We start from the raw sequence: 24,757 nt of genomic DNA, 5'->3' as shown, positions 1-24,757 counted from the left end.
TCCAAATGCTGGCAGCCCATGGATTTTGTGATTTTTGGACCTTTGTGAAGAGCTGAAGCTTCTGCCTCAGTGTTAGTCTTAGTGTTGAGAAAAAATAAAACCCTTCTTTGAAGGAACTTGAAGGAGAACAGATAACCACACGTTCACCTTCAGGTCCTAGATTGTCTTTGGCAGTCCATCAAAATTCAGCTTTAAACAACTATCATTAGGGATAACGAGGGCTTAGCAATATGATTATTATTCATCAAAATTACCCCACTGAGATGAGAAATGTCTTGGTGTTTTTTATTGTATCCGTACCTGTAATCTTATTACGATAGATTGATTTATCTATCCTTTGTCAAAATATATATTAATATATCTTAGAAACATAAGAGGAACACACTGATTAAAAGGAAAGGAATAAGGATGAAGTGCAGCTTGGGAATGTTTTGGTTGTTGCTAGATTTGCCTAGTTTAATTGAAACTATCCAAATTATACTAATTTTGAAGGTTGCTACTTGATGTTTACTCATATTTTTGAATAAATTCACCATAACTCTTTTGAGGTTCTTCCTCGTGGGATGAGGCGTTGAATATGTTTCAAATTGTTGAGGTACACAGTAAATGAACTGTCTTTAAATAAGTTCCTCAATTCACTTTTGATCTGCACATTGTTGGCATCGTGGGATGAAACAACGAATAATATTTTCATTTCTGTGTCCAGTTAGACAGCTTAGTTTCCTCTGAACCTTATTTTAGGTTTTGCTTGTGAATGGCCTGTGCGTTCATGAACATGTGTGTCCTGCGTTTCAGCTTTCCATCATCACGTGATGTGCAAAATTTTATTATTAATATTGTACAACGAGCATGTGGGGCATTGTGGGACGTCACTACCAATAATATATTCATTTGGGTCCTGTTAGTCAGCTTAGTTTGCCCTGAACTTTCTTTTAGCTTCCTAGTCATGAATGGCTTGTGTATTTGGTCCTGCATTTCAGCTTTCCATTATCAGATGGTGTGCAAAATTTTATTATTAATATCGTACAATGAGCATTTGGTGTCTTGAAATTTACTGAAGGGAAAGAGGTTGTATTTTTGTGAGCTATCTTGGACAAATGGGATCTTATTACAATCGAATCATGCATTCCATTTTGAGCTGAAATTGTGTGTGGAAGAAATGAAGTGGGAACAGTGTGAATATTAATAAAGGGGTTCTTAGCCACTGTCTGCCATTCCCATGAGGTTTTATGCCCAGAAAATGAATGTTATGAGTGATCGTCTCAAATTCAATTTGTAATATTCTGTAGGAGGCTGATAAGTGGGCCAAAAATATTGAACAAAACCTCCAATAGGATCTTATTAATTCTGATGAAAAATCAATCAAAATTCTGCAATAGGCAAGAATCACACATAAATGGTACTCAAATTTTTGTGGATAAACAAAGGGATTCATAGCAACCCTTAACTGATTACTATAATTAAATGAATTATGTACACCAAACTGGAGATCTTTAGCAGCTTTTGCATCCAATAATCCGTAAAGAGGGTGGATATTCCACTACTTGAGTTGTCAACTTGAATATTACTAGTGCTAATCGACAAATGAGAGATATAGCTGTTGATTTCTATGCAAAACTAGCATAAATTGGTCATCAAATCTTCTTTATTGTTAATTAAGTGTATACACATAAAGGAAGACTATAGCAGTTAAAAGAGAGCATAACCAAGCTTGAAAAGAGAACATCAAAGCTTTTGAATTGGAAAAACCCAATGTGGGAGAAAACTCTAGAGGCCTTAATAGACTCATATAATGTATGAATGGATGTCCAAACACCTGCATAGCAATGTGAAGTCTCTGAAACCACTTAAATTACACTCCAACAAAGCCCATTTGACTGATGTAACTATGCAGAATTACAGTGAATTACAACATGGAAGGAATCCTTTCTCATACAAACTAGGGAACTATAGCTCAACAGTACCGAAAGATGCTCATAGGGAAGTTCAAAAGCTTCTGATATCAAAAGATGGCACTTCAAATACTCTATCTCCTTCTTTGCTTGCAGGTACTGTGTTTGTTGTATCTGTGATGGTTTCAACTGTGGGCAAAATTGTCTGTAGCACCCTGAAGTTATCAGTAACAAGTTCAGCCATGGCCAAACTTGTATATGTGTTTGACCCTGGTCAAGAATGTCATTAATGCTCTTTTCTCATCATTATTGAAGCCTCCTGGATGTTTGGATCATCCAGGTAACTTCTGTTTCTGTTTTGAACTTTTTGGGGATCTCCAAAACTTTCTGTTTGAGTTTGGCACAGGGGAATCAGGTTTCATGTCTTATTTTAGTGCTTGGAAGTCTAAAAAATGAGACATAATGGCTAAGTTAGCCAATTCCTAACTTCACTAATCCAATTTTGGATCTGTCAAATGTTCAAGAGTACAACTGAATTATTTTAATTCAATGTTGTGTGTTAGAAGCTAGATATGAAATGGGTTGCATAACATTTCAATGATTCGAGATGTGTTTCTTATAAGAGCACAATGTATTAATATATCATTATATGCATATAATGATACACTGGAATTCTATGTACATCTTGAGTTACTCTTGTCATAAGGTTTTGAAACTGAATTTACCCTATTAGCAGTGATATCACTTCAAAGTTTTGAGCACCATTTGTGACCTAAGTAATATGAACTTTTGGTGGAGGATTAAATTGAATACGTGTGTATTTATTTGCTACCCTTCCCAAAATATGTTGCCATACCCTCCTTTAACTCCCCATTCAATGTGCACTATAGATGTTGTAGAATGATTGATAGTAGCATTCTATTTACATGATATTGACACGACATAAAAAAGTGTAAATGGAATTCAATGGGTTAAAAATAGGAAGAACTTGAGTAACTAAACAATGAATATTATATTTCCAAAACAGAGATAAGTTTGATTTTGTTATTTCATGTTAAATATATTCCTAGAGATTATAAATAAACATAATACATTAGGAAAATTCCAATCATAGAGAAACAACTAGCAATTCGAAAGCAATTATTTTACTTTCACCTAAGAGGGTTTATGTCAAAAATATATACTTGGTCCTATATGGCAGCCAATCTCTATAATCATTGAACATGGCCTACTCTTTTAGGGGTGACCTGATGTTTTATACCAAATGCTCATTTTGATATAACTAAAAGGAAAACCCTCATCAGCGTTTAAAATCTGAACTAAAAAAAAGTTAGAATGTCCTTTAGCTTTAACCCCAAACGAAACATTTCCAATTTTCGAATGCTTTTTTTTTTTTCTTCTCCCAAGTGTAAAAGTGAGAGAGAAAGGGAAGGAATGCATTGAAAAAACTTTTAGAACAACTTTTCGAAAAACTTGGGAAATGAAGCAACAAACAAGGCATGTTGTAATTACCTGGATATTGTGAGTATGCTACCATGGATATTTTTATGTTATCTGATTTTTATCATTGTTTTCTTTCCATTGATTTTATGTGCATTTTTACAATGGTTTATCTTGGGTTGTAAGGACCATTTTTAAATTCAGTCAAAATTCCTATATGAGCAACCTGTGGTTCCTTTTTGCATTTGACTACTGATTCTCCCGTGATTGTCTTTTCCTAAATTTTATTGCAGTTGTTATCCAGTTCACTAATTTCAAAAGAAGGTACGGTATGAATTTTGAAAGCTTGCCCCTCAAAAAACTTAAATTGTGAGAAAGAAATTTCATATTACGTTGATAACTCAGCTTAAAGATAATCCAAGATGAAATCTAATGCTATTTTGTTCTTTAGGGTACTCTTTTAGCCTTTTATAATTTCCAGGGCTTGCTTTGTTTGTCTTGCAGCATGGTGGGTCTCAAAATAAAAGATAAAGCAAAAACGGACAAAAAGCTATTTTTTAAGTGCCCTCCCATACATCCGGCATTTTGCAGTGTATGTCTAGCTTTGGATGCCATGTCATAAAAAGATGTGTTTGGCGTGACTCTTGTCTTATATAAAATTCTTGGTAATATGACAGCCATGTCTTTTTGTCACCACAATACAAACTTCATCGGAATAACTGTTAAATACACTTGCGAAAACTGAAAACTGGTTAAACAAACAATGGCCTAGTATCTCAGTCTAATAGAAACTTGACATTAAGGTCTGAAAGTAATACTCTAAACTGATATAAGACAAAAAATAACAAATGATGATAAGTAGGATTTATGATAGTTGCATATTAGGAATAGTTAAGTGTTTAAACTTTAAAACAAAACAAGATTCATAATACTTGAAAGCAATGCATAAAGTTGTCAGATTTTCTAGTGAAGAAAATCCTCATGGGTTGAAAACTTCATTGGTTATAGGAAAACCGCCAAAGCTTCAGGTTACAAGAAAGTGCCTGTACAATGAACAAAAATTCTTACAAAGGACGAACAGATCTAGGTATATTCATAATAATTGTTACCCAAGCCAGAGGAAGCAATATCAGAATGAAGCTGAAAGGAGCTGCGGTGCCAAGTGATAATATGAAATGGGTGGAAGGGAAGATCTCTCACAGATCAAAGGAAAAGATAAGAAGAAATCGGGTGTGTGAATGTTCCCTATTGTTAAAACTTGAACCAGAAAATCTGAGAATAGAAAATAAATGATGAAACACAAATGAACAAGCCCTTATCCTGGGAAAACCCTCCATCTGAGGGTGCAAAACCCAGCCCACTCAAAATTAACTTTATTATATCTCAGAAAAGAATACAACTGATTATAGTCTCAGAATACTATCAATCATAATAATAAGAGTTCGATTCTCTATGAATCAATCATAAAATGAACTCAGCTGATACAACTCGAATACATTTTAAAACCTACAAATATCTGAAACTCTGTATGCAGAAGAAATACACAATATTTCTGATCTGACAGACACAATTACAAGGAAGAAGAAGCCGATATATAAAACTGCCAAAGAAGAAGAAGAAATGGATACGAGACAAGGAAGAATAATAATATAGCACATCGGAATTCCTAGTGAAGAGTCACATGAAGGGAGAGGGAAAGGCATGGACAGTTACACCTGCACCGACAGCCTCATCATCTTCACCAACAGCCACATCACCTCCACCGTCAGCCCTAGCAACATGAAGGGTCAGCGATAACAACCAAGACAAGACGAGAACGGAAGCTAAAGAGTCAAAACTTAGACGAAATAAATCAGGACACTGCATAGATGATCTCTATCGCTGCTATATCTTCAACACTCCCTCTTAGCAAGAGAGAGATCTTTATTATATCAACATATGACTAGTGCACATACTTGCAACTCAGAAGATGTCAACAAAAAAACATCACAGTTTTTATTTCAATAAAGTTGTTATCTTAGTATAACAATATTCATCATAGCTACTCCTAGAGGATGAATAAAACCCAAAAAATAAAAATCATAAAGTCATACACATGACTTCCTCCATAGCTATTCCCAGAGGGTGGATTAAGGGATTTCACTTCGAACTTCTCTCGCAGAGAAGAACTCATTAATCAAGGGATTTCACCTCAAACTTCTCTCGTAGTGAAGGACTTATTAAACAAGGGATTTCACCTCGAACTTCTCGTAAGTGCATCATTCTCCATCATACCAAGCTTTTTTCGGAAGTAACAAAACTTCACTCTCGGAAGTGGCTTGGTGAGAATGTGTGCAGTCTGCTCCTCTGTAGAAATGTACTTGAGTTCAACTGCTTTTCGCTGAACCATGTCTCTCAAGTAATGATATTTAATTTCCACATGTTTGCTTCTATCATGAAATATTGGATTAACTGAAAGTTTCACACAACTCTGATTATCACACATAATCACAGTAGGTTCCAAAGGCTGCCAAACAAGCCTGCAAGTAATTTCCGAAGCCACACAGCTTCTCTTGCAGCCACACACACTGCAACATATTCTGTACTTTGTGCAACACAATATTGTTTCTTGCTGCACTAGGAAATCATAGCTAAACCTAGACTAAAACAACAACTTGAAGTGCTTTTTCTGTCATGTACACAGCCTGCCCAGTCTGAGTCAGAAAACCCTTGCAAGTTCAGTTCTACACACGAAGAAAATTTTAAGCTAAATCCAATTGTACCACGTACATATCTCAATATATGTTTGGCTGCCACGAGGTAAATATGTCTTGGTTCACACATGAACTGACTCAAGGTATTAACTGCATAGCATATATCAGGTCTTGTGTTAACCAAGTACATTAAGGAGCCAATTAGTTGTCTATACATAGTAGGCTCAACAAAATCTGAAGTAGCTGCACCTCATGAAATTTTTTCAGATTTACTTCCATAAGATTGACCATAGACTTACACTCTAACATGTCAAATCTTTTCAAAATATCAACTGCATATTTACCTTGAGTCAATATGATTTCATTTGGTCTTTGCCATACCTCAAGTCCAAGGAAATAATGTAACAAACCAAGATCCTTCATTTCAAATTTTGAAGCTAAATCCTTCTTACATTTGTCAATGAGATCATCATTACCAGTGAGGAATAAATCATCAACATATAGTACTAAAATCAGCACCTTATCATCACATACCTTGAAGTATAAGTTTGAACAGCATCATTCTTTAGAAAACCCAATCTCAAAAGATAGTGGTCTATCCTTTCATACCAAGCACGAGGAACTTGTTTAAGACCATATAAGGCCTTTTTCAGCCTGCATACATGAGAGTTTCTATTGTGAATAATAAAGCCCTCTGGCTTCTCAATGTAAACCTCCTCTTCAATTTTACCATTCAAGAAGGCTGTTTTCACATCCATTTGATGAGGTTTCCAACCCTTAATAGCTGCAACAGCTATGATAGTCCTGATAGAAGTGTAACGTGCTATAGGTGCAAAGGTTTCTTCAAAATCTATACCTTCCTTTTGGGAAAAACCTCCTACAAATTTGGCTTTTACTTTTCTATACTCCAATCAGCTGCATGTTTGATTTTGAACAGCCACTTAGAAGAAACCACTGATTTGTTTTTAGGCCTTGGAACAATGTCCCATACATCATTTTTCATAATAGATTGATATTCCTCTATCATGGCATCCTTCCACACTTGCTGATTTAAAGCCTCTTCAACATCTGAAGGCTCGGATGCTAAGATATGACTCATCAAAGATACATAAACAACAAACTTGTGAGGTCTTTTGCTTTCTCTGAAAGTACCATGAGGGGTTGGATATTTTTCAGCATCTTCCATAGTATGTCTAGCCCACAAAGGTATTTTCTTGTTAGCTGAACTAATATTGGGACCTGCTGATGTAACTATAGAGTCAACTGGATCAATTGGATCAGCTGAATCAACAGGATCTTCTAAATCTGTAAACTCTCTCTGAATGTCTTAAGATGGATTCGGATCAGCTGTATCTAAATCTTGAGGGTGCTCAAAATCTTCTTTATCAGCTTCTATGCTAGATTCTTTGAATTTCATGCAAGCTACATCTTCATCAAAAGAAACATCCCTGTTGATCTCAATCTGTTTTTGTCCAGGAATGTAGATTCTATATGCTTTTGAAGAATCACTATAACCAACAAAGATGCCTTTTTTCCTTGAAGGTTTTAATTTAGATCTTTTCTCTTTAGGAACATGAACTTTAACAGGGCATCCAAAATTTTTGAAATAACTTACATCTGGTTTGACACCTATAAAGGCTTCTTCTGGAGTCAAGTTGTTTAGAATCTGATGAGGACTACGATTCTGAATGTGAACCGCTGTCCTGCAAGCCTCGGCCCAAAGAAATGTTTGAAGACTTTGGTCATGAATCATAGCCTTTACTGCGTCAACAATTGTCCTATTCTTTCTTTTAGCCACATCGTTTTGTTGAGGATTATAAGGGACACACAATTCCCTCTTAATCGCAGCTTCAACACAAAAGTTATGAAAAACACCAGAAACATATTCTTCTCCATTATCAAATCTAAGAATTTTTGTTTTTTTGCTAGATAGATTTTCAACTAGAGTTTTGACCTCTTTAAATCTGGACAACACTTCATCAGACTCTTTAAACTTAAGAAAGTAAATCCAACACTTACGAGAAAAATCATCAATAAAGGTGACATAATACCAAAAGCCACTAAAAGAAGCAATTGACATAGGTCCGCATAAATTAGAATGAATTAATTCTAGAGCATTCTTTGCCCTACTTTCACTACTATGAAAGGTGCTCTTAATGTTCTTACCTAGAGCACACCCCTTGCAAACACCTTCATGGTTTTGATTCAGCTTAGGAAGACAAATGACAACCTTCTCCATTGAAGACAAAGTTTTGAAATTTAAATGACCAAATCTTTTATGCCACAACTCACTTGAATTTGAAGAATCATGAGCTAAGACTTGAATAGGATGAGCTGAAAGCTTGTAAAGACTATCATGATAGACACCAATAACATGAGCTGATTGAATACTAGAGTTCTTCTTCCATGCAAGTACTTTACCATCAGCAAAAGCAACATGATAACCTTTGTCTTCTAATGCAGAAATAGAAATCAGATTCCTCTTAATACCAGGAACAAATAGAACATCACTTAAATGAAAAGGAATACCAGAGTCCAACTGAAAAGAAGTATAACCAGCACCCTTCACGAAATAGCAAGCATCATCACCAATGATAACTTGAAGATGAGAGTCTTTTTCTTTCAAGTTTGAAAGGTGCTCACGAAAACTAGTGATATGACGAGTTGCTCTACTATCTATCAACCATGTATCACAGTTAGTAGGAACATTACTAGAAAGTGCAGAAACAAATAAGAATCCTTCAGAATTTTCACTTGACTCTCTTTGAGGAGAAGGATTCTCAACATTTGCAACAGCTGCTTGAGTCTTAGATTTTGAAACACAATCATAGGCAAAGTGACCAAATTTGTCACACCTAAAACATTGAATTCTAGAAAGGTCCTTCCACTTTTTCTTGGCAACAGGGGCTGACTCATCATTCTTGTCTTTGAATCTTTTGAAGTTACCTTTCTTTCCTTTCCCCTTAGATGCATGGTCAGCAAGTGAAACATAAATTGAATGAATGATTCAATAATCGGATGATTACATTGAAAGATATACACACGTATATATAGAGGTTACAAGACGATGTTCTATAATTAGAACATAATGTTAAAGTAAAAGATTAAAGAGCTAAAAGCTAAATTAAGCTTAATAGCTAATTAACTAAAAAGAAAAAGCTAAATGTTAAATAAAGCGTAAAAGCTAATTAATTAAAAAGAAAAAGCTAAATGCTAAATAAAGCTTAAAAGCTAAATGACCATTAAACAAAGAACTAAATATAGGTGACTAAAATATAATTAAATATTCTAATACCCTCCCTTAATGGTCATGCTATCTATCACACCAAGCTGCCCTCTAAATTTGAGAAACTTTGCCGGGCTCAAGGACTTGGTGAGGATATCTGCAGTCTGATCTTTCGTAGGAATGTATTGCAGTATCACTGATCCATCTTCAACATGCTGGTGGATGAAATGACAACGAAGCTCCACATGCTTCGTCCGCTCATGGAAGACTGGATTTTTGGCTAATTTTAGAACCCTTTGATTATCACAAAACAAGGGAGTAGGTCCTGGTTGAGACATTTGCATGTCTGCAAGCATCCTACATAGCCAAATTGCCTCACATGCTGCCTTAACAGTTCCTCGATACTCTGCTTCGGTCGAGGAAAGAGCTATTGCCTGTTGCTTCTTGCTGGTCCATGTGACTGCACCTGTACCCAAGCTGAAAACATACCCAGAAGTTGACTTTCTGTCATTAACACAACCTGCCCAATCTGAGTCTGTAAAACCAACCAGCCTAGGATCTTTGCTTCTACTGTACAGAATGCCAAAATCAGGAGTGCCCTTCACATATCGAAGCACGTGCTTCGCTGCAACCCAATGTTCAACTTTTGGGGCTGACATGAAGTGAGAAATATAGCTCACAGCATAACTGATGTCAGGTCTAGTGGCGGTGAGATAGATGAGGCTGCCCACTAGTTGCTTGAATGAAGACTCATCCACTACAGGTGAATCTGATTTGGCTGATAATTTGAGCCCTATCTCCATAGGTGTAGATGCAAGTTTACAATCTTGCATTCGAAACTTATCTAGTAGGCTCTTGGCATACTTTGACTGAGAAATGAATATGTGGCTATCAGTCTGCCAAACCTCTACACCGAGACAATAATGGAGAAGTCCCAAATCTGTCATATCAAAATGCTGACACAAATTCTGTTTGACCTGCATGATCAGATGTGCTGCATTGCCAGTAATGATGAGATCATCAACATAGACTACTAGAAATAGAATATCATCACTAGTATGTTTGACATACAAATTGGGATCTGAAGGACTCCTCTGAAAGCCTTGATCAATCAAGTACTTATCAATTTTGATGTACCATGCATGAGGAGCCTGTTTGAGGCCATAGAGTGCTTTGACTAGTCTACATACCTGGTGTTCCTTACCGACAACCTTGAAACCTGGAGGCTGCGTCATGTAGACTTCTTCCTGCAAATCACCATTGAGAAAGACACTCTTGACATCCATTTGATGGACTTTCCATCCAAATTGAGCTGAGAGAGCGAGGACAAGCCTAATGGTACTCATCTTGGCTGTGGGAGCAAATGTCTCTTCATAGTCGATGCCCTCCTTCTGTGAAAACCCTTTTGCCACCGACCGAGCCTTGTACTTATCAAGACTTCCATCAGCGTTATACTTGACTTTAAACACCCATTTGCAGCCAATGGGCTTCTTTCCTGGAGGAAGATCAGACAATACCCAAGTGTTGTTTTTCAGAAGACTATGTTGCTCCGTTGCCATAGCCTTTTCCCATTCAGGTACACCTTTAGCCTCTGTATATGTTTGAGGCTCATAAATACTGTGAATGTTGGCCATAAGAGCAAAATTAACCGTGTGTTGTTGGCTCTTACCTCTAACGGATCTACCCTCAATGAGCTCATCATCATGAAGATCACCAATGGTCTTGGCCCACCACTTAGGCCGGAGAGTAGAAGTTCCAACATCTGCTGCAGGATGAAGAGTGCCTGGAATATCTGGAGCAAGCTCCTCTGGATGTGGATCGAGAAGATCTTGAGGAAAGTCAGGGGGTGTAATGTCATGCCTGGGAGACCCCACAACTTCAGAGTCAACTAAATCCCTCCCATCAAGTGGAGCTAAGGGAAGACGAACACCCATACTTACAGCCTTTGGAGGGTGATCCTCGGTGCTCAAATCAGAAGAGGAAGGTTGAAAAGGCCCTCTTTCTTCATCAAATACTACATCTTGACTGAATATGAGGTGATTAGTGTCTATATCAACCAGCCGATATGCCTTGTGGTTGTCACTGTAGCCGATGAACATCAATTTCTGACTCTTTGGATCCAGTTTGGTGCACGTGGCATCTGGAATCCAAACATAAGCTATAGAGCCAAAAAATTTCAAATGACTGATTTTGGGCTTTCTGCCAGACCAAGCTTCCTCTGGAGTCATCTTCTTAACGGCGTTTGTGGGAGACCAGTTCAGAAGGTAGACTGCAGTGAAGACCGCTTCCGCCCAAAAGTATTTTGGAACATTTCTATGCTCCAACATAGACCGAGCCATCTCAGTGACTATACGGTTCCTGCGCTCAACAACACCGTTCTGCTGTGGGGTGTAAGGTGTGGTAAGCTGATGCTTAATGCCATGTGATGCACAAAAGTTGGTGAACTCTGTAGAACAAAATTCCCCTCCATTGTTGGACGGAAGAGTGACTATCTGACAGCTAGACTCTTTTTCCACTAAGGCCTTAAACGTTTGAAACATGGTGAACACCTCTGATTTCTGCTTAAGAAAATAAACCCACATGCATTTGCTGAAATCATCAACAAATAATAGAAAATACCTGCATCCAGTGACTGATGGAGTGTTCATGGGACCACAGATGTCTGCATGAACGAGTTGCAAGACCTTGGATGCTCTCCAAGCGTCTCCATCTGAAAACGGAGTCCTATGCTGCTTTCCAGCTTGACATGCTCCGCAAACTCCATGATTCTGAGTTTGAATCTCAGGTAATCCTACGACTAGATCCTCTCGAACCAACTGAGAGAGAGTGGAAATTGAGATGCCCATATCGTTGATGCCAAAGAGTGCTGATGGAAGTACTCCTAGCTGCCATGGCGAGCTCCTGAGAACCAGTAGAATCAACAAGTCTATAAAGACCATGATCCTTAATACCAACTGCAACTGTAGTGCGAGTCTCCCTGTCAACAATGCTGCACTTGTGCAACCCGAAGACGACATCCAGCTGTGGTGAATGCTGCATAATCTGACTGACTGATAGTAGATTGAGCTTCATACCAGGTACAAAGTATACATTGAGGAATATTAAATCCCTCCCACCAGATGAAATCTGAACGTTGCCCTTGCCGACAACAGTATACTCTTCACCTCCACCAAAGATCACTGAATCAGTGAAAGGCATGTACTCTGTAAACCAATCCCGACGATGTGTGAAATGTCGAGAGACTCTAGAGTCAATGTACCATGCTGATGATTGAACATCATCAGAGGAGGTTTGGGTCATGAACGCATAGAAGGCAGATTCCTTCTGATCAAGATGCGTGGCAGAATTGGATTTCTGCTTGGACCCTCCCTGTTTGGATTGCTGGGATGCTATCAATTTCCGACAATCTTTCACCAAATGGCCATATATATGACAGTAGGAAAATTGTAAGCTCTTCTTTCTGGAAGACTGCTGAGGTTGACCTTGACCTTGTCCTTTCTGCTGGAAGGACGGAGTTTTACCCTTGTACTTATGCGAAGCTGAGGCTGTGAAAGCCTGTTCAGTGGATGAACTAGTGCTGCTTCCAAACTGCTGCTTCCATCGATCCTGTTGGAGTAGCTTGTTGCAAAGATCAGGAAACTTCAAATCAACACTAGTAGAGGAGATATTGTGTGTATCAATGAAACGCTCGTAGGATCTGGGAAGGCTTTTCAGCGTGATCACTACCATATCCTCTTCCACCATGTGTCGGCCTATAGCTTCTAACTGATCATGGATGTCCTTGATCTTCGTAAGATGTGCCTGGATAGATGGCTTCTCATCCATCATGATAGAAAACAACATATTCTTCAGAAAGAAAGCTCGGCTCTTGTCGGACATTTCATGAAGATCCTTCAAAAGATCCCAGATTTCTCTTGTTGAGGGCACCTATGGGAGTTGATCATCTGTGATGGAGAGTTTGATAAGCATGACAACCTCTCGATTCTTCACATCATGTTTGTCTTGATCATCACCTGCTGTTGTAGGACGAGATTCCTTGCCCAAAACAAGCTGATCAAGGCAACGATACTCAAAGATGGTAAGCATACGCTGTTTCCAGGAGTTTTAGTTGCGGCCATTGAACTTTTGACTGTGTTCCAACATGATGTTGGTTGATGATGCCATCACGGAAATCGAGGTTGATCGAGGTCAACTAAGTGAAAGCAAGAGACAGAAGAATCTGATTTTAAAAAAAAATCAGAATAGAAACAGTTGCTGAAAAAACTGAAACTCTATAGGAGAATTCTGGCATGAATTCCAAGGCACGAATTTCGAGGTTTGGAAGAAACCCCAAAATTAAAATTTTCTGCACACTTAAAACAGCACAAACGGTGCCAAAAAAAAAGCAAAAATTCCAATGTCCACAGAAATAATTCCAAGGCATGAATTTCGAGGTTTGGAAGAAACCCAAAAACTAAAATTTTCTGCACACTTAAAACAGCATAAACGGTGCCAAAAAAACAGCAAAAATCCCAACGTCCACAGAAATAGCAAAAATTGTGAACTGTTTTTAAATTCCAAAGCAAATTTGTTGGCACAAAAATCGAGGCACCCAAAAAAATCTGAGACCAACCGAGAAAAGATCTCGAAAAACCCACCAAGAATCTGAAAACAGAATGCAGGTCCGACGGCTCAAAGATTGAGGCACAGAAAACGATGCACACAAAAAAATTTGACGACGACCCAGTTGAGCTCTCGAAAAACCCACCAAGAATCTGCAACCAAAATAAAATTTCGACTTGAACTGAAGGGTCAAAACCCTAGTTGAAAATTGCAGAAACCCTAGGAAAATTTTCAACCTGCAAAAAAAAAAAAACTGCCCAGGAAGAGAAAAAAATCTACTTTTAAAAAAAAAAAACAGTTTTATAAAAAATCTCTTCAATAAAAACTTCGAAATATTTTAATAACAAAAATTTTCGAAATTTTTAATTTCCATGCTCTGATACCATGAAAAATAAATTGAATGAATGATTCAATAATTGGATGATTACATTGAAAGATATACACACGTATATATAGAGGTTACAAGACGATGTTCTATAATTAGAACATAACGTTAAAGTAAAAGATTAAAGAGCTAAAAGCTAATTAACTAAAAAGAAAAAGCTAAATGCTAAATAAAGCTTAAAAGCTAATTAATTAAAAAACAAAAACTAAATGCTAAATAAAGCTTAAAAGCTAATTAACTAAAAAGCTAAATGACCATTAAACAAGGAACTAAATATAGGTGATTAAAATATAATTAAATATTCTAATAGCAAGCACATGATCATCTTCATGATGAGATTTGCGACCATAACCTCTTGCATCTTGTCTGGATTCTTCCTGAATGCAATCTGCCTTCAACCTATCAAATTTAGGAAGATCATCTCTTCCACTAATGCCTTGAATGAAGGATTCCCAGGAGATGGGAAGTCCATTCATAGCTAACATAACCAAGTCTTTATCAGCAAAAGTATCTCCAATTGCACTGAGCTGATCTTTTAACTCAAAAATCTTCATGAAATAAGAAGTAACAAATTCTCCTCTAGACATTTTCACATGCAGCAGTTGACGCCTAAGGGCTAAAGCTCTACTGGTATTGTTGAATTCATAAAGATCCTTTAGAGTCTGAAACATTTCCTTAGCTGACTCCAGCTTAGAGATGATAGGCACTAGATTATCCTTAACAGAATCAATCAGAATTTTCTTAGCCATGGTCTTGTTCTTTCTCCATTGAACTTTCTCTGCATCAGCAGAAGGTTCTTCTACATCTTTTGAGACATACTCAAGGAGATCATTCTTTTCTAGAGTGATCAAAATTCTAAATTTCCAAGAAGAGAAATTTGACGAACCATCTAGTCTATCTTCTACTTTCAATCCGTTCACCATAATAAATGACTTAGGCAAACAACTGAAAGGAATAAAGAACTTAAAATTTTGGTTCTGGATTGATCTTCTAGACCTACTCTGATACCATGTTAACACTTGAACCAGAAAATCTGAAAATCTGAGAACATAAAATAAATAATGAAACACAAATGAACAATCCCTTATCTTGGGAAAACCCTCCACCTGAGGGTGAAAAACCCAGCCCACTCAAAATTAACTTTATTATATCTCAGAAAAGAATACAATTGATGATAGTCTCAGAATACTATCATTCATAATAATAAGAGTTCGATTCTCTATGAATCAATCATAAAATGAACTCAGCTGATACAACTCGAATACAATCCAAAACCTACAAATATCTGAAACTCTGTATGCAGAAGAAATACACAATATTTCTGATCTGACAGACACAATTACAAGGAAGAAGAAGCCTATATATAATACTGCCAAAGAAGAAGAAGAAATGGATACGAGACAAGGAAGAATAATAATATAACACATCGGAATTCCTAGTGAAGAGTTACACAAAGGGAGAGGGAAAGGCACGGACGGTTACACCTGCACCGACAGCTCAAGAGTCAAAACTTAGACGAAATAAATCAGGACACTGCATAGATGATCTCTATCGCTGCTATATCTTCAACACCTATGAACCAGCAGTGGTACTAATCTTATTGAAAAGTTGCATTTGTGGGTCGCGTGAACCTTCACTGTTGTTCTGTTCACAAAAACTTAAGCTGCATGTGAGTGTGAGTTGTATGCAATACATGACTACGACAAAGAAGGCAAACACCGCCAGATGTATTAACATTATATTTGGTAATATAAATAATTGCTCCCGCCAATAGGCTTTGGGAATTGAAATAAAATCCAACTTTCATGTAATGATAAAACATTGACAGGCATCTTGAGAGCCATTTCTTTTGGAAGGAATGCATCTTATACTGCAGTAATGTAGTAATCATGTATTTTTGTGACTATGCTTTTATTATCGCTATTCTATTCAATATTTAAACTTTTAGAGGTCAACTTGAGTGGTTTGTTTGTACTGCAATATCATTATTCCAATTAATAACCACACCTATTTTGAATGTTTTCTTATGCATGCAATTGGTTTTTTTCTTCCTCCACCAGGCAATAAAATTGCTGTTATTGAGAACTTGGGAGCAACTGAGGTATGTTATAGTTACTCCTTTTTTGTATTTAAATGGAAATAATGCATTTTAATGGCATGAGTCTTCTATTCCTGTTTTATAGTTAAATGGGTTTTGTATGTTAAAAAATTTGTCGATCATGTAATGTGTTCAAGTCTAAATTTCTAAATATATCATTATGAGAACTACAGATGCAATCAGTACAATTTTCTTGTATTTAAAAAGATTTGATTGCCTGATACATTGAAAGGTTAAAAACTTTTTGATAGGAAAAGAATTCCACTACCTTTCATTTGTATACTGACTTATCCTGATCATTCTCCTAGGCCCGCCACCATCTTAGAGTGGTAGAGTCTTGCTGGGAATAAGCTTCCCTAGTGCTGAAGAGTTTGAAGCTTACTTGATGCTGGATACTAGGAAAACTACGTGGTCTGAAAACATATTTGGTAAAAATTGGACCTGTCAGCAAAAGGTGGAGGAAAGACCTATGGCTATTCTAGACATGCTTGATTGATGAAGTGCAGAGACATCCGGTCAATTGTGGTGAGAGCATTGATACAGAAATTCATGGGTCAATATAGTTGTAACCAAAAAGGCTCAAAGTCTAGATAAATGAAGATTGGAACAAGGTCAAGGGTAGAATGGAATCAATAGCTGACCAGAGGATATTGCTCCATAGGATTTGCCTGAAGATAACAAAAGTCTATTTGAATATTGCCCTATAGTATTTGTCGGAAGACAAACAAAATCGATTGCATTGTTCATGAATATGGTAGGAATGGTCATAAAACAGTTAGCAATAAGATTCAATCCAACTAGGGAATGGCCAAATTGATAGAAACCATCCCTCGTGACTACCACAATTTGTGCTTGTGCAAAAATCAAGCGTGAGAAGTATTTTGAACTGTGCAATATATGAAATCCATCTTGAATGATATGTTTGTTTTCCTGCCCATGACATAACATGCAATGGAAGCTGTCACTTATAATATTGCTGGACATTTGACCCAATTCATTGTCTCTTCGACCATCCTTCCACTCTTATCTTTTAACCAAACCGTCTTTTTACATGTAGATATATGTTGTTGCTCTATCACAGAATCAATCCTTCTAGTAGAGAAAAATATCAACTTTTGAAACATTGAACAGATCTCTTTGAGACATGTTGTATCAGTAATCACTTGTCAGGATGTTTTTCATTTTTCTTATATATGCATAACTATAATCTAAGTTGCCAGTCCCTGTTCGGATTTGGATTCAGTTTCAAGATTCGGGTCTTTTAACCAAACCGTCTTTTTACATGTAGATATATGTTGTTGCTCTATCACAGAATCAATCCTTCTAGTAGAGAAAAATATCAATTTTTGAAACATTGAACAGATCTCTTTGAGACATGTTGTATCAGTAATCACTTGTCAGGATGTTTTTCATTTTTCTTATATATGCATAACTATAATCTAAGTTGCCAGTCCCGGTTTGGCATCCCACAAGAGGGTGAAATAATTCGCCAAGTAGACTTAGGATAAAATTATTATTTCCTCCTTTACTAAGTCGTCAAAAATAATCAAATATTAAAACCACCTTGTGCCTAAGCTATTAATATATTAAAAATACCTTCTCTTTGGGTTCGTCCATACAAAAACATATAAAAATAAAAAATAAAAAATATATACATATATGTAGCAGCAAATAAGTTCATAATACACCACTATCAACTACGCTAATAGTAAAGTAAGATAGTAAAATACACTACCATTAATATTAATGTTTTAGTCAAAATAACATAGCAAAATGCAAAAATACACCACCATATCAATTTTTCAGTTCAAAAATAATAATGTCAACATTAACAATCAGCCATGACTGATCAAAATAGACCAAAAAAGAACTTTAATTAAATAAAAAGAATGTCTAAAACCCGTCAGGTTCTGCTGCTCACGTCAAATTTCGCTGCAAGTACAGCAAATTTCTCCCCCGGGTCCTTCACAGTGAACCCACAGTCAAAATGCGGGACCCTGGCTATATTTGGGTCGGACCGCATCTGGACTAGACTGGGACCCTGGGCTACCAGGGAAGAATCTGGCAATGTAGACTATAATTAGTTGTTTCATTTAATCAAATGTCTTACCAATAATAGTGAAGTGTTCATCTATTTTGTGTTCATTTTCTCATGTATGTCAGTGCTTAACTACCAACAGTGGTATTAGAGGCATGACACTAAGCTCCTGGAAGATCAGGTGATGAGGGCATAAGAAGAAAAGGTTGGTTAGTTCTAGAAGAAACAAGATACTGTTTTCAGAAATCAACACATACAACAACGGATATGTGGTGGAAAAAATTAGAGACACTCACAATTGTTTGGATCTTCATTGTTTATTTTGGATAATTTAGCTATGGGTTCTATAGGAGTTCACTCCCAAAAGAAAAACACTATTACATATAGCTTCCAGCTAAAATCAATAAACATATTTAAAATACGATGTCATATATTGTGATGTCTTGAAAACAATTTACTTTATGTTTTTCAAACCAACAATACAAACATAGATCAGAAAACTTATTGCATCAATTTTCTTATTAAAATGTATTTAATCTAAGGTGTTTAAGGTTTAAGATTTTATCATTAAAATGCATTTAAATGTATAAATTTGAAATGAAAATAGGGTGTAAATAGATCTTAAGAAATTGATTGGATTCAAATAATATGACAAATGGAAGTGTTGAATTTTAAATCATGTTGCAAATGGAATAAGGAATATGTTATTGATGTACTTGTGGGAATCTAAGTGGTTCAATTGCATTGATATATATTTGTTTACTTTATGTATGGTAAATATTCAATTTATGTTATATAGTTGGTTACTTATATTGAATTGGAATTTGTCTTATTATTAGTTCTATGGAATTGAAGGTAATAGGACTACTTATATTGTTGTCACTTAATTGATTTATAAGTTGTAATTTGTCTAAATAATGTTAGTCATTTGGGGATACGCCTATCAATTCTAAAAACAATCTTGCCATTCATATAGGCATGGTAAGATTTACATATAAATTTATACGTTTGAATCATTGAAGTTTTATTAGGAGTGATTCATAGAATAGTGAAGAACCTAGTAGGTAAATTTTTTTTTCCCTGTATCATGTTGTTCTGTTTAAATTATCTCATTATCAATTATAGCAGTTAAATGAAATGAGTAATCTTGTTGCTTATTTTAGTTGCAAAATCATTATTTTGAGTGTTATTAAATAGTGTTTGATGTTTCTTTTTAATCGTATAGGTTTTCATCTTGATAAGGCAAATTTGATAGTCACTCATATGAATGTTTTTGTCCAAAGTTTATATGTAGGATCCTTTAATGATAAGAAAGAAATAGGATTGATTTAGAGTTGAAAAGCATAGTTGTCATCACTGAAATTATCATGTGAATTTAAATAGGTATCAATTCTAATTTTGTCTTTCTTTACTCGACCATGTCATTGTTTTGTCTATATTCCCTGGTCTCCAATATATTCTCTATATTCCCAATATTCTCTGATATATTCTCTATAACTCTGAATAATCTGAGAGTGTGAATATAAAGAATATATTGGAGAATATACAGAGATTACCCATTTGTTGAACAGATTTAGAGTTTCTTCAATTATTTGAATTTTGTTTTGCAGGAGAGATTCAGTAGTTTAGAGTGTGTTTTGGGTTTCTGAGAATTCTGGGTGTTGCAGAAGTTCATGGCAGCCTTGAGGCTGTGGGTTTGCTGCTTTTTAGTTGCATTTCGCTATTATTTGTCAAATAAAACCCTTTTGTGGAGTTTATAGAAGTTTTTTGAATGCTAGTGTAGTCAGCTGTGTGATTTGGCTTCCGTTTGGCTCTTGGTTTTGTATGCAGCTGTAGTGGATGTAATGTCTTTTTGCAGTAATCTATGACAGCAAATATAATGAATTTTTATGGTGCATATAGATATTTATATATATCTTCTATGAAGATTTGCTGAAGTGAAGTGTGGTCAGTGTTGATTTCTTGAAGCTAGTTTGCATTGTTTCTGTATGTTTGGCAAAGTTTAATTAAAAGGTTCTAAGAGTTTTCCAGATCTGATTATTTTGATTAACAAGGGACATTACAATGAAAGACCTCATCTAGATCTTAATAAACAAAATCAATTATATTGAATTTTGCAAAAAAAAAATCATTAGCACTATTTTTTTTCAAATTATTTTAGTAATGTTGGTGTAATTATTTATTCATCTTGGATATAATTACACTTTACTTGAGTTTACTTAGGTACATGCATAACATCGTAGTTTGCATATGAGACACTTAGGGAGATGTGCATACATTGGGAGTGTGTATGTAGGAGAATTTCCACCTTTTATGCTTCCGTTTGGCTCTTGGTTTTGTATGCAGCTGTAGTGGATGTAATGTCTTTTTGCAGCAATTTATGACAGCAAATATAATGAATTTTTATGACGCAAATATATATTTATATATATCTTCTCTGAAGATTTGCTGAAGTAAAGTGTGTTCAGTGTTGATTTCTTGAATCCAGTTTGCATTGTTTCTGGATGTTTGGCAAAGTTTAATTAAAAGGTTGTAAGAGGTTTTCAGATCTGATTATTTTGATTAACAAGGGGCATTACAATGAAAGACCTCATCTAGATCTGTTGATGTGTCTTTTGTACATGACCAAACACAGAATAAAATACCTAAAGGTACTTTATCCTCTCTTGATTAAAGCTTCCCTGAATGCTGAAGATCTCGCAGAAGGATCAATCGGAGTAGCTCCAAGGTTCTGATTGTAGGTTCTCTACGTGTGGATAAGCTCTTTGCGGTACAAAGTGATTTTGTTGGAATCACAAGGGGACTTACTTTCGTCGACCTGAACGTCTGATTTGCTTTGGATATTACTGGAACGTGGAATTTCACTGGCCCTTGATTTTGAAAAAAAAGGAAAAAGGATAAGTGTTGGAATGAGATCTATTTCTAACACTAAGAACGTAAGAGCAATGAATGACCTTTGATGAAATTCTAACTAAGTCTTTCTTTGACATCCTAGGATCATCTCCACAAGATTAGTGCGATCTTCTGAGGAAAGCTTTATGATGTTTAGATCACCGCTACAAGCATGGACACCGTCAGGTTGATGCATATCAATGAAGAAGCGATAATTGAAGTTAAGCTTAAGCTGAATGATTCCAGTTGACTACGCAAGGCAAGTTTGCAATCAACAAACTGCTAGTAGTATGGATATACGAATTTCACCGTTGATCATACAAATTTCTTCCATTCACCTAATAACATGAAATCAAATTTGAGAAGTATAGAGACCATGCAAATTGTTGAATTGACCCGTAGAATTCACCATTTCTTCAATGAAGTTTACAAGTCTTTTGCAACAATATCTTGGCAACAATCTTTGCCTTCTCTTTCTACTCTACTCTAACTATTTCCTACTCTCTGACTATTAACTATTAACTGACTATCAACTATTAACTAACTATTAACCTTTACAAATGAGGAGCCAAGGCTTTATATAGGGAGCCCTTTACAAACAGACGACTTTGATTGACTTAGAACCAATGGCTAGGATTACAAGATAGAAACCCTAATTAGGGTTTGTTACAACAAACTTCCTCTAGCCAATGAGAAAATTACATTCCAAGAGTGAGGACCAATAGGAAGTAGGGGTCGGTGCCTCGAAGTTTGTGCCATCCTCGATGAGTCAGGTACATTGAATCTGGACACGCTGAGATGGACCAATCCGACCGGAGGAATGATGACTAGGATGCCACCTTGCCTAATGCTTGTGACTTGGTTGATCCTCCTCTGTCTTTGATATGATGAATGATGTACTTCCTTTGCTTGAGCAGGCTTCCTTATTGTCAAGTCTTCCTTCTCCAGTAGCATATCTCGCCTTGAAGTGTTGGCAAAGCCTTTCTTTGTCATCTTGTGGTAGAATGAGGTCTTGAGGCTAACTTGAACTCCTTGAACACCCCTAGTCTTCCAACGCTTCAAAGCACCTTGAGTCCTCCCTTTGTGCATGTGGAACGTCCTTGATGATGATGGATTGGAAGAGGTTGTCCTTGCCCTGGCCTGGTCTTCTTCCATTTGCAAAACCAACGAAAAGGTGATTAAGGACACATAATGAATTCATTCTAACATAGCATTTCCTACCTTAAATCATCAACAACAAGACATTAAAATGAAGTTTGCTCAAGATTCTCCCCAGGGATAGGCCCTATAAAAATTTCGCTTTGGACCTTTGGAAGGGTCAGGAGCGAATTTTGCATTCCTGGCCTAAATTCTTCTCGCTTTGTGACCATACTTGCTTAGATGCATGCCTAAGGATCCCTTTAATCTCAACCAATACCAAGTTTGAGGTAAAATTGGAGCAAGATGGAGTCTTTAAGAATTTCGCTCTGGACCCTTTGGAAGGGTCAGGAGCGAAATTCTAGTTTTGAGCACATTTTTTCATTTTTTCAACCCCAATCCACCTCAAAAGGTAAGGACACATCATCTCATTTCCATCCACGCCATAAAAACCAAGGATTTGACCTTCTCCAAGGGAAAAATAGGTGTTTTCAAGAATTTCGCTCTGGACTCTTTGGAAGGGTCAGGAGAGAAATTCAAGTTTTAGGCTAAAATTCTTCATCTCCTCCACCTTTAGTGACTCCCTAAGGCAAAAAACATGTCAAACACTTCCCAACATGCCTTAGAAACTAAGAACTTGGTCTAAACAAGGAAGAAATCGAGGTCTATGGGTGGGTATTTTCGCTCTGGACCCTTTGGAAGGGTCAGGGGCAAAATCCATGTTCTTGGTTGGTTTCCCACTTCTCCTTCAAACTTGATCAAATTCAAGCTCCTTTCTTCTCACTTAAGTGAATCTACCATCAAATTAGCTCAAGACAAGGTCATTTTCATCATTTTAGGCAAGATAGGGGGTCAAACTGAGGATTTTGCTCTGGACCCTTTGGAAGGGTCAGGAGCGAAATTCTCCTTTTAGGTTGATTTCCATCATTTTATTGCCTCAAACCTTCTCTCCAAGGCAAATATGCATCCAAGTCCTCCAAACCATTCCTTAGAAGCTCTAAACTTGGTCAAGCTAAAGAGCAAAGTAGAGGAAATATGAATTTCACTCTAGACCCTTTGGAAGGGTCAGGAGCGAAATCCATGTGTTAGGTCAAAATCTTCATTCCTCAATGCTTTCAATCACTTCCGGAGGCAAGAACATATCAATCTACACCCACCATGTCCAAGGAACAAGGATGTTGGCCCAAACAAGGGAGAAAATAGTGTCTAGGGAGAATTTCGCTCTGGACCCTTTGGAAGGGTCAGGAGCGAAATTCTAGTTTTGGGTTGATTTCACACTTCTTTTCTCCTTCTCATGCCTTGGACACACTTTGTTAGGCTCCCTTGCATCATGCCCATGTGAATTTGCTCTTCAAGTTGACATCTAGCTCAAGATTTTGTGAAAAATAGGGTCTTACAAGAATTTCGCTTTGGACCCTTTGGAAGGGTCAAGAGCGAAATTTACATTTAGGCTCAAATCTTGACTTCATTTCCCACATTTTTTCATCCAAACAAGTGTTTTGTCCTCAATAATGCTTGGGAATGAGTTAGTTCTAAGTTTGGGTCAAAGTAGAATGTCTTATGGAGAATTTCGCTCTGGACCCTTTCGAAGGGTCAGGAGTGAAATTGAAATTCGCTTTGGACCCTTTGGAAGGGTCAGGAGCGAAATTTGACATTTTGGTCTCTTCTTCAGGATTCATATATGGAATATAACATTTAAGTATCTTCTTTCTTATACTTTAAGTTATATTCCTTATATACTGTCAGGATGTTTGAGAGTGGTTTCGGACCTCCAGGAGTTATAATGCAAAATCTAGTTTTTGGAGGATTTTTCAATTTTCCAGAGAATCAAATTTCAGGATCAGGATGACATTCCAGACTTAGCCAAATTTTAGGACATTTGAAGATCAAGATGACATTCCAGACTTCATCACTCACCAACTTGACCTAACTCAGACCTTCAAAGAGGATATTCACTCACCAAGCTTCATTGACCTCCTGAAACTCAAACAAGACACAATTAGCAACAAGAGCAAAACCTAGGCCTAAAGAAGACTTTTAAAGATGACCCTATCCCGGAGCATCCACTGACTCACCTTTAGCTAAAACAGAGCCTGCTCTCTTAGTGATCCCTCTGGCAACACTCAACATGCAAAGGCTAATAGACAAAACCCTGAAAGACCTAGAAGCAAACCCCAGAAAGCAAAAAAGTATGGATCCCCATTTGCAATGGGGCGATGTGTGAATAGGTCACAACAAGATCCTAATAAACAAAATCAATTATATTGAATTTTGCAAAAAAAAAAATCATTAGCACTATTTTTTTTCAAATTATTTTAGTAATGTTGATGTAATTATTTATTCAGCTTGGATAT

At 36.6% G+C, this 24,757-nt stretch overlaps 1 protein-coding gene across 2 annotated transcripts in view; it reads left to right on the top strand.

The window, feature by feature from the left end:
• The window catches only part of LOC131074508 (U2 small nuclear ribonucleoprotein A'), a 96,926-nt gene that overhangs the window by 15,666 nt on the left and 56,503 nt on the right, over positions 1-24,757 (top strand). For both annotated transcript variants that reach the window (XM_058011142.2, XM_058011141.2), the window contains exon 2: positions 16,299-16,339. In XM_058011142.2, the coding sequence (XP_057867125.2) occupies positions 16,299-16,339 (41 nt within the window). The remainder of the gene's footprint in view (positions 1-16,298; positions 16,340-24,757) is intronic.

Source organism: Cryptomeria japonica, chromosome 9 (genome assembly GCF_030272615.1).
Source record: "Cryptomeria japonica chromosome 9, Sugi_1.0, whole genome shotgun sequence".
Lineage (NCBI taxonomy): Eukaryota > Viridiplantae > Streptophyta > Pinopsida > Cupressales > Cupressaceae > Cryptomeria > Cryptomeria japonica.
Note: the sequence above shows the minus strand (reverse complement) of the source record. Positions and strands in the feature narration are given on the sequence as shown.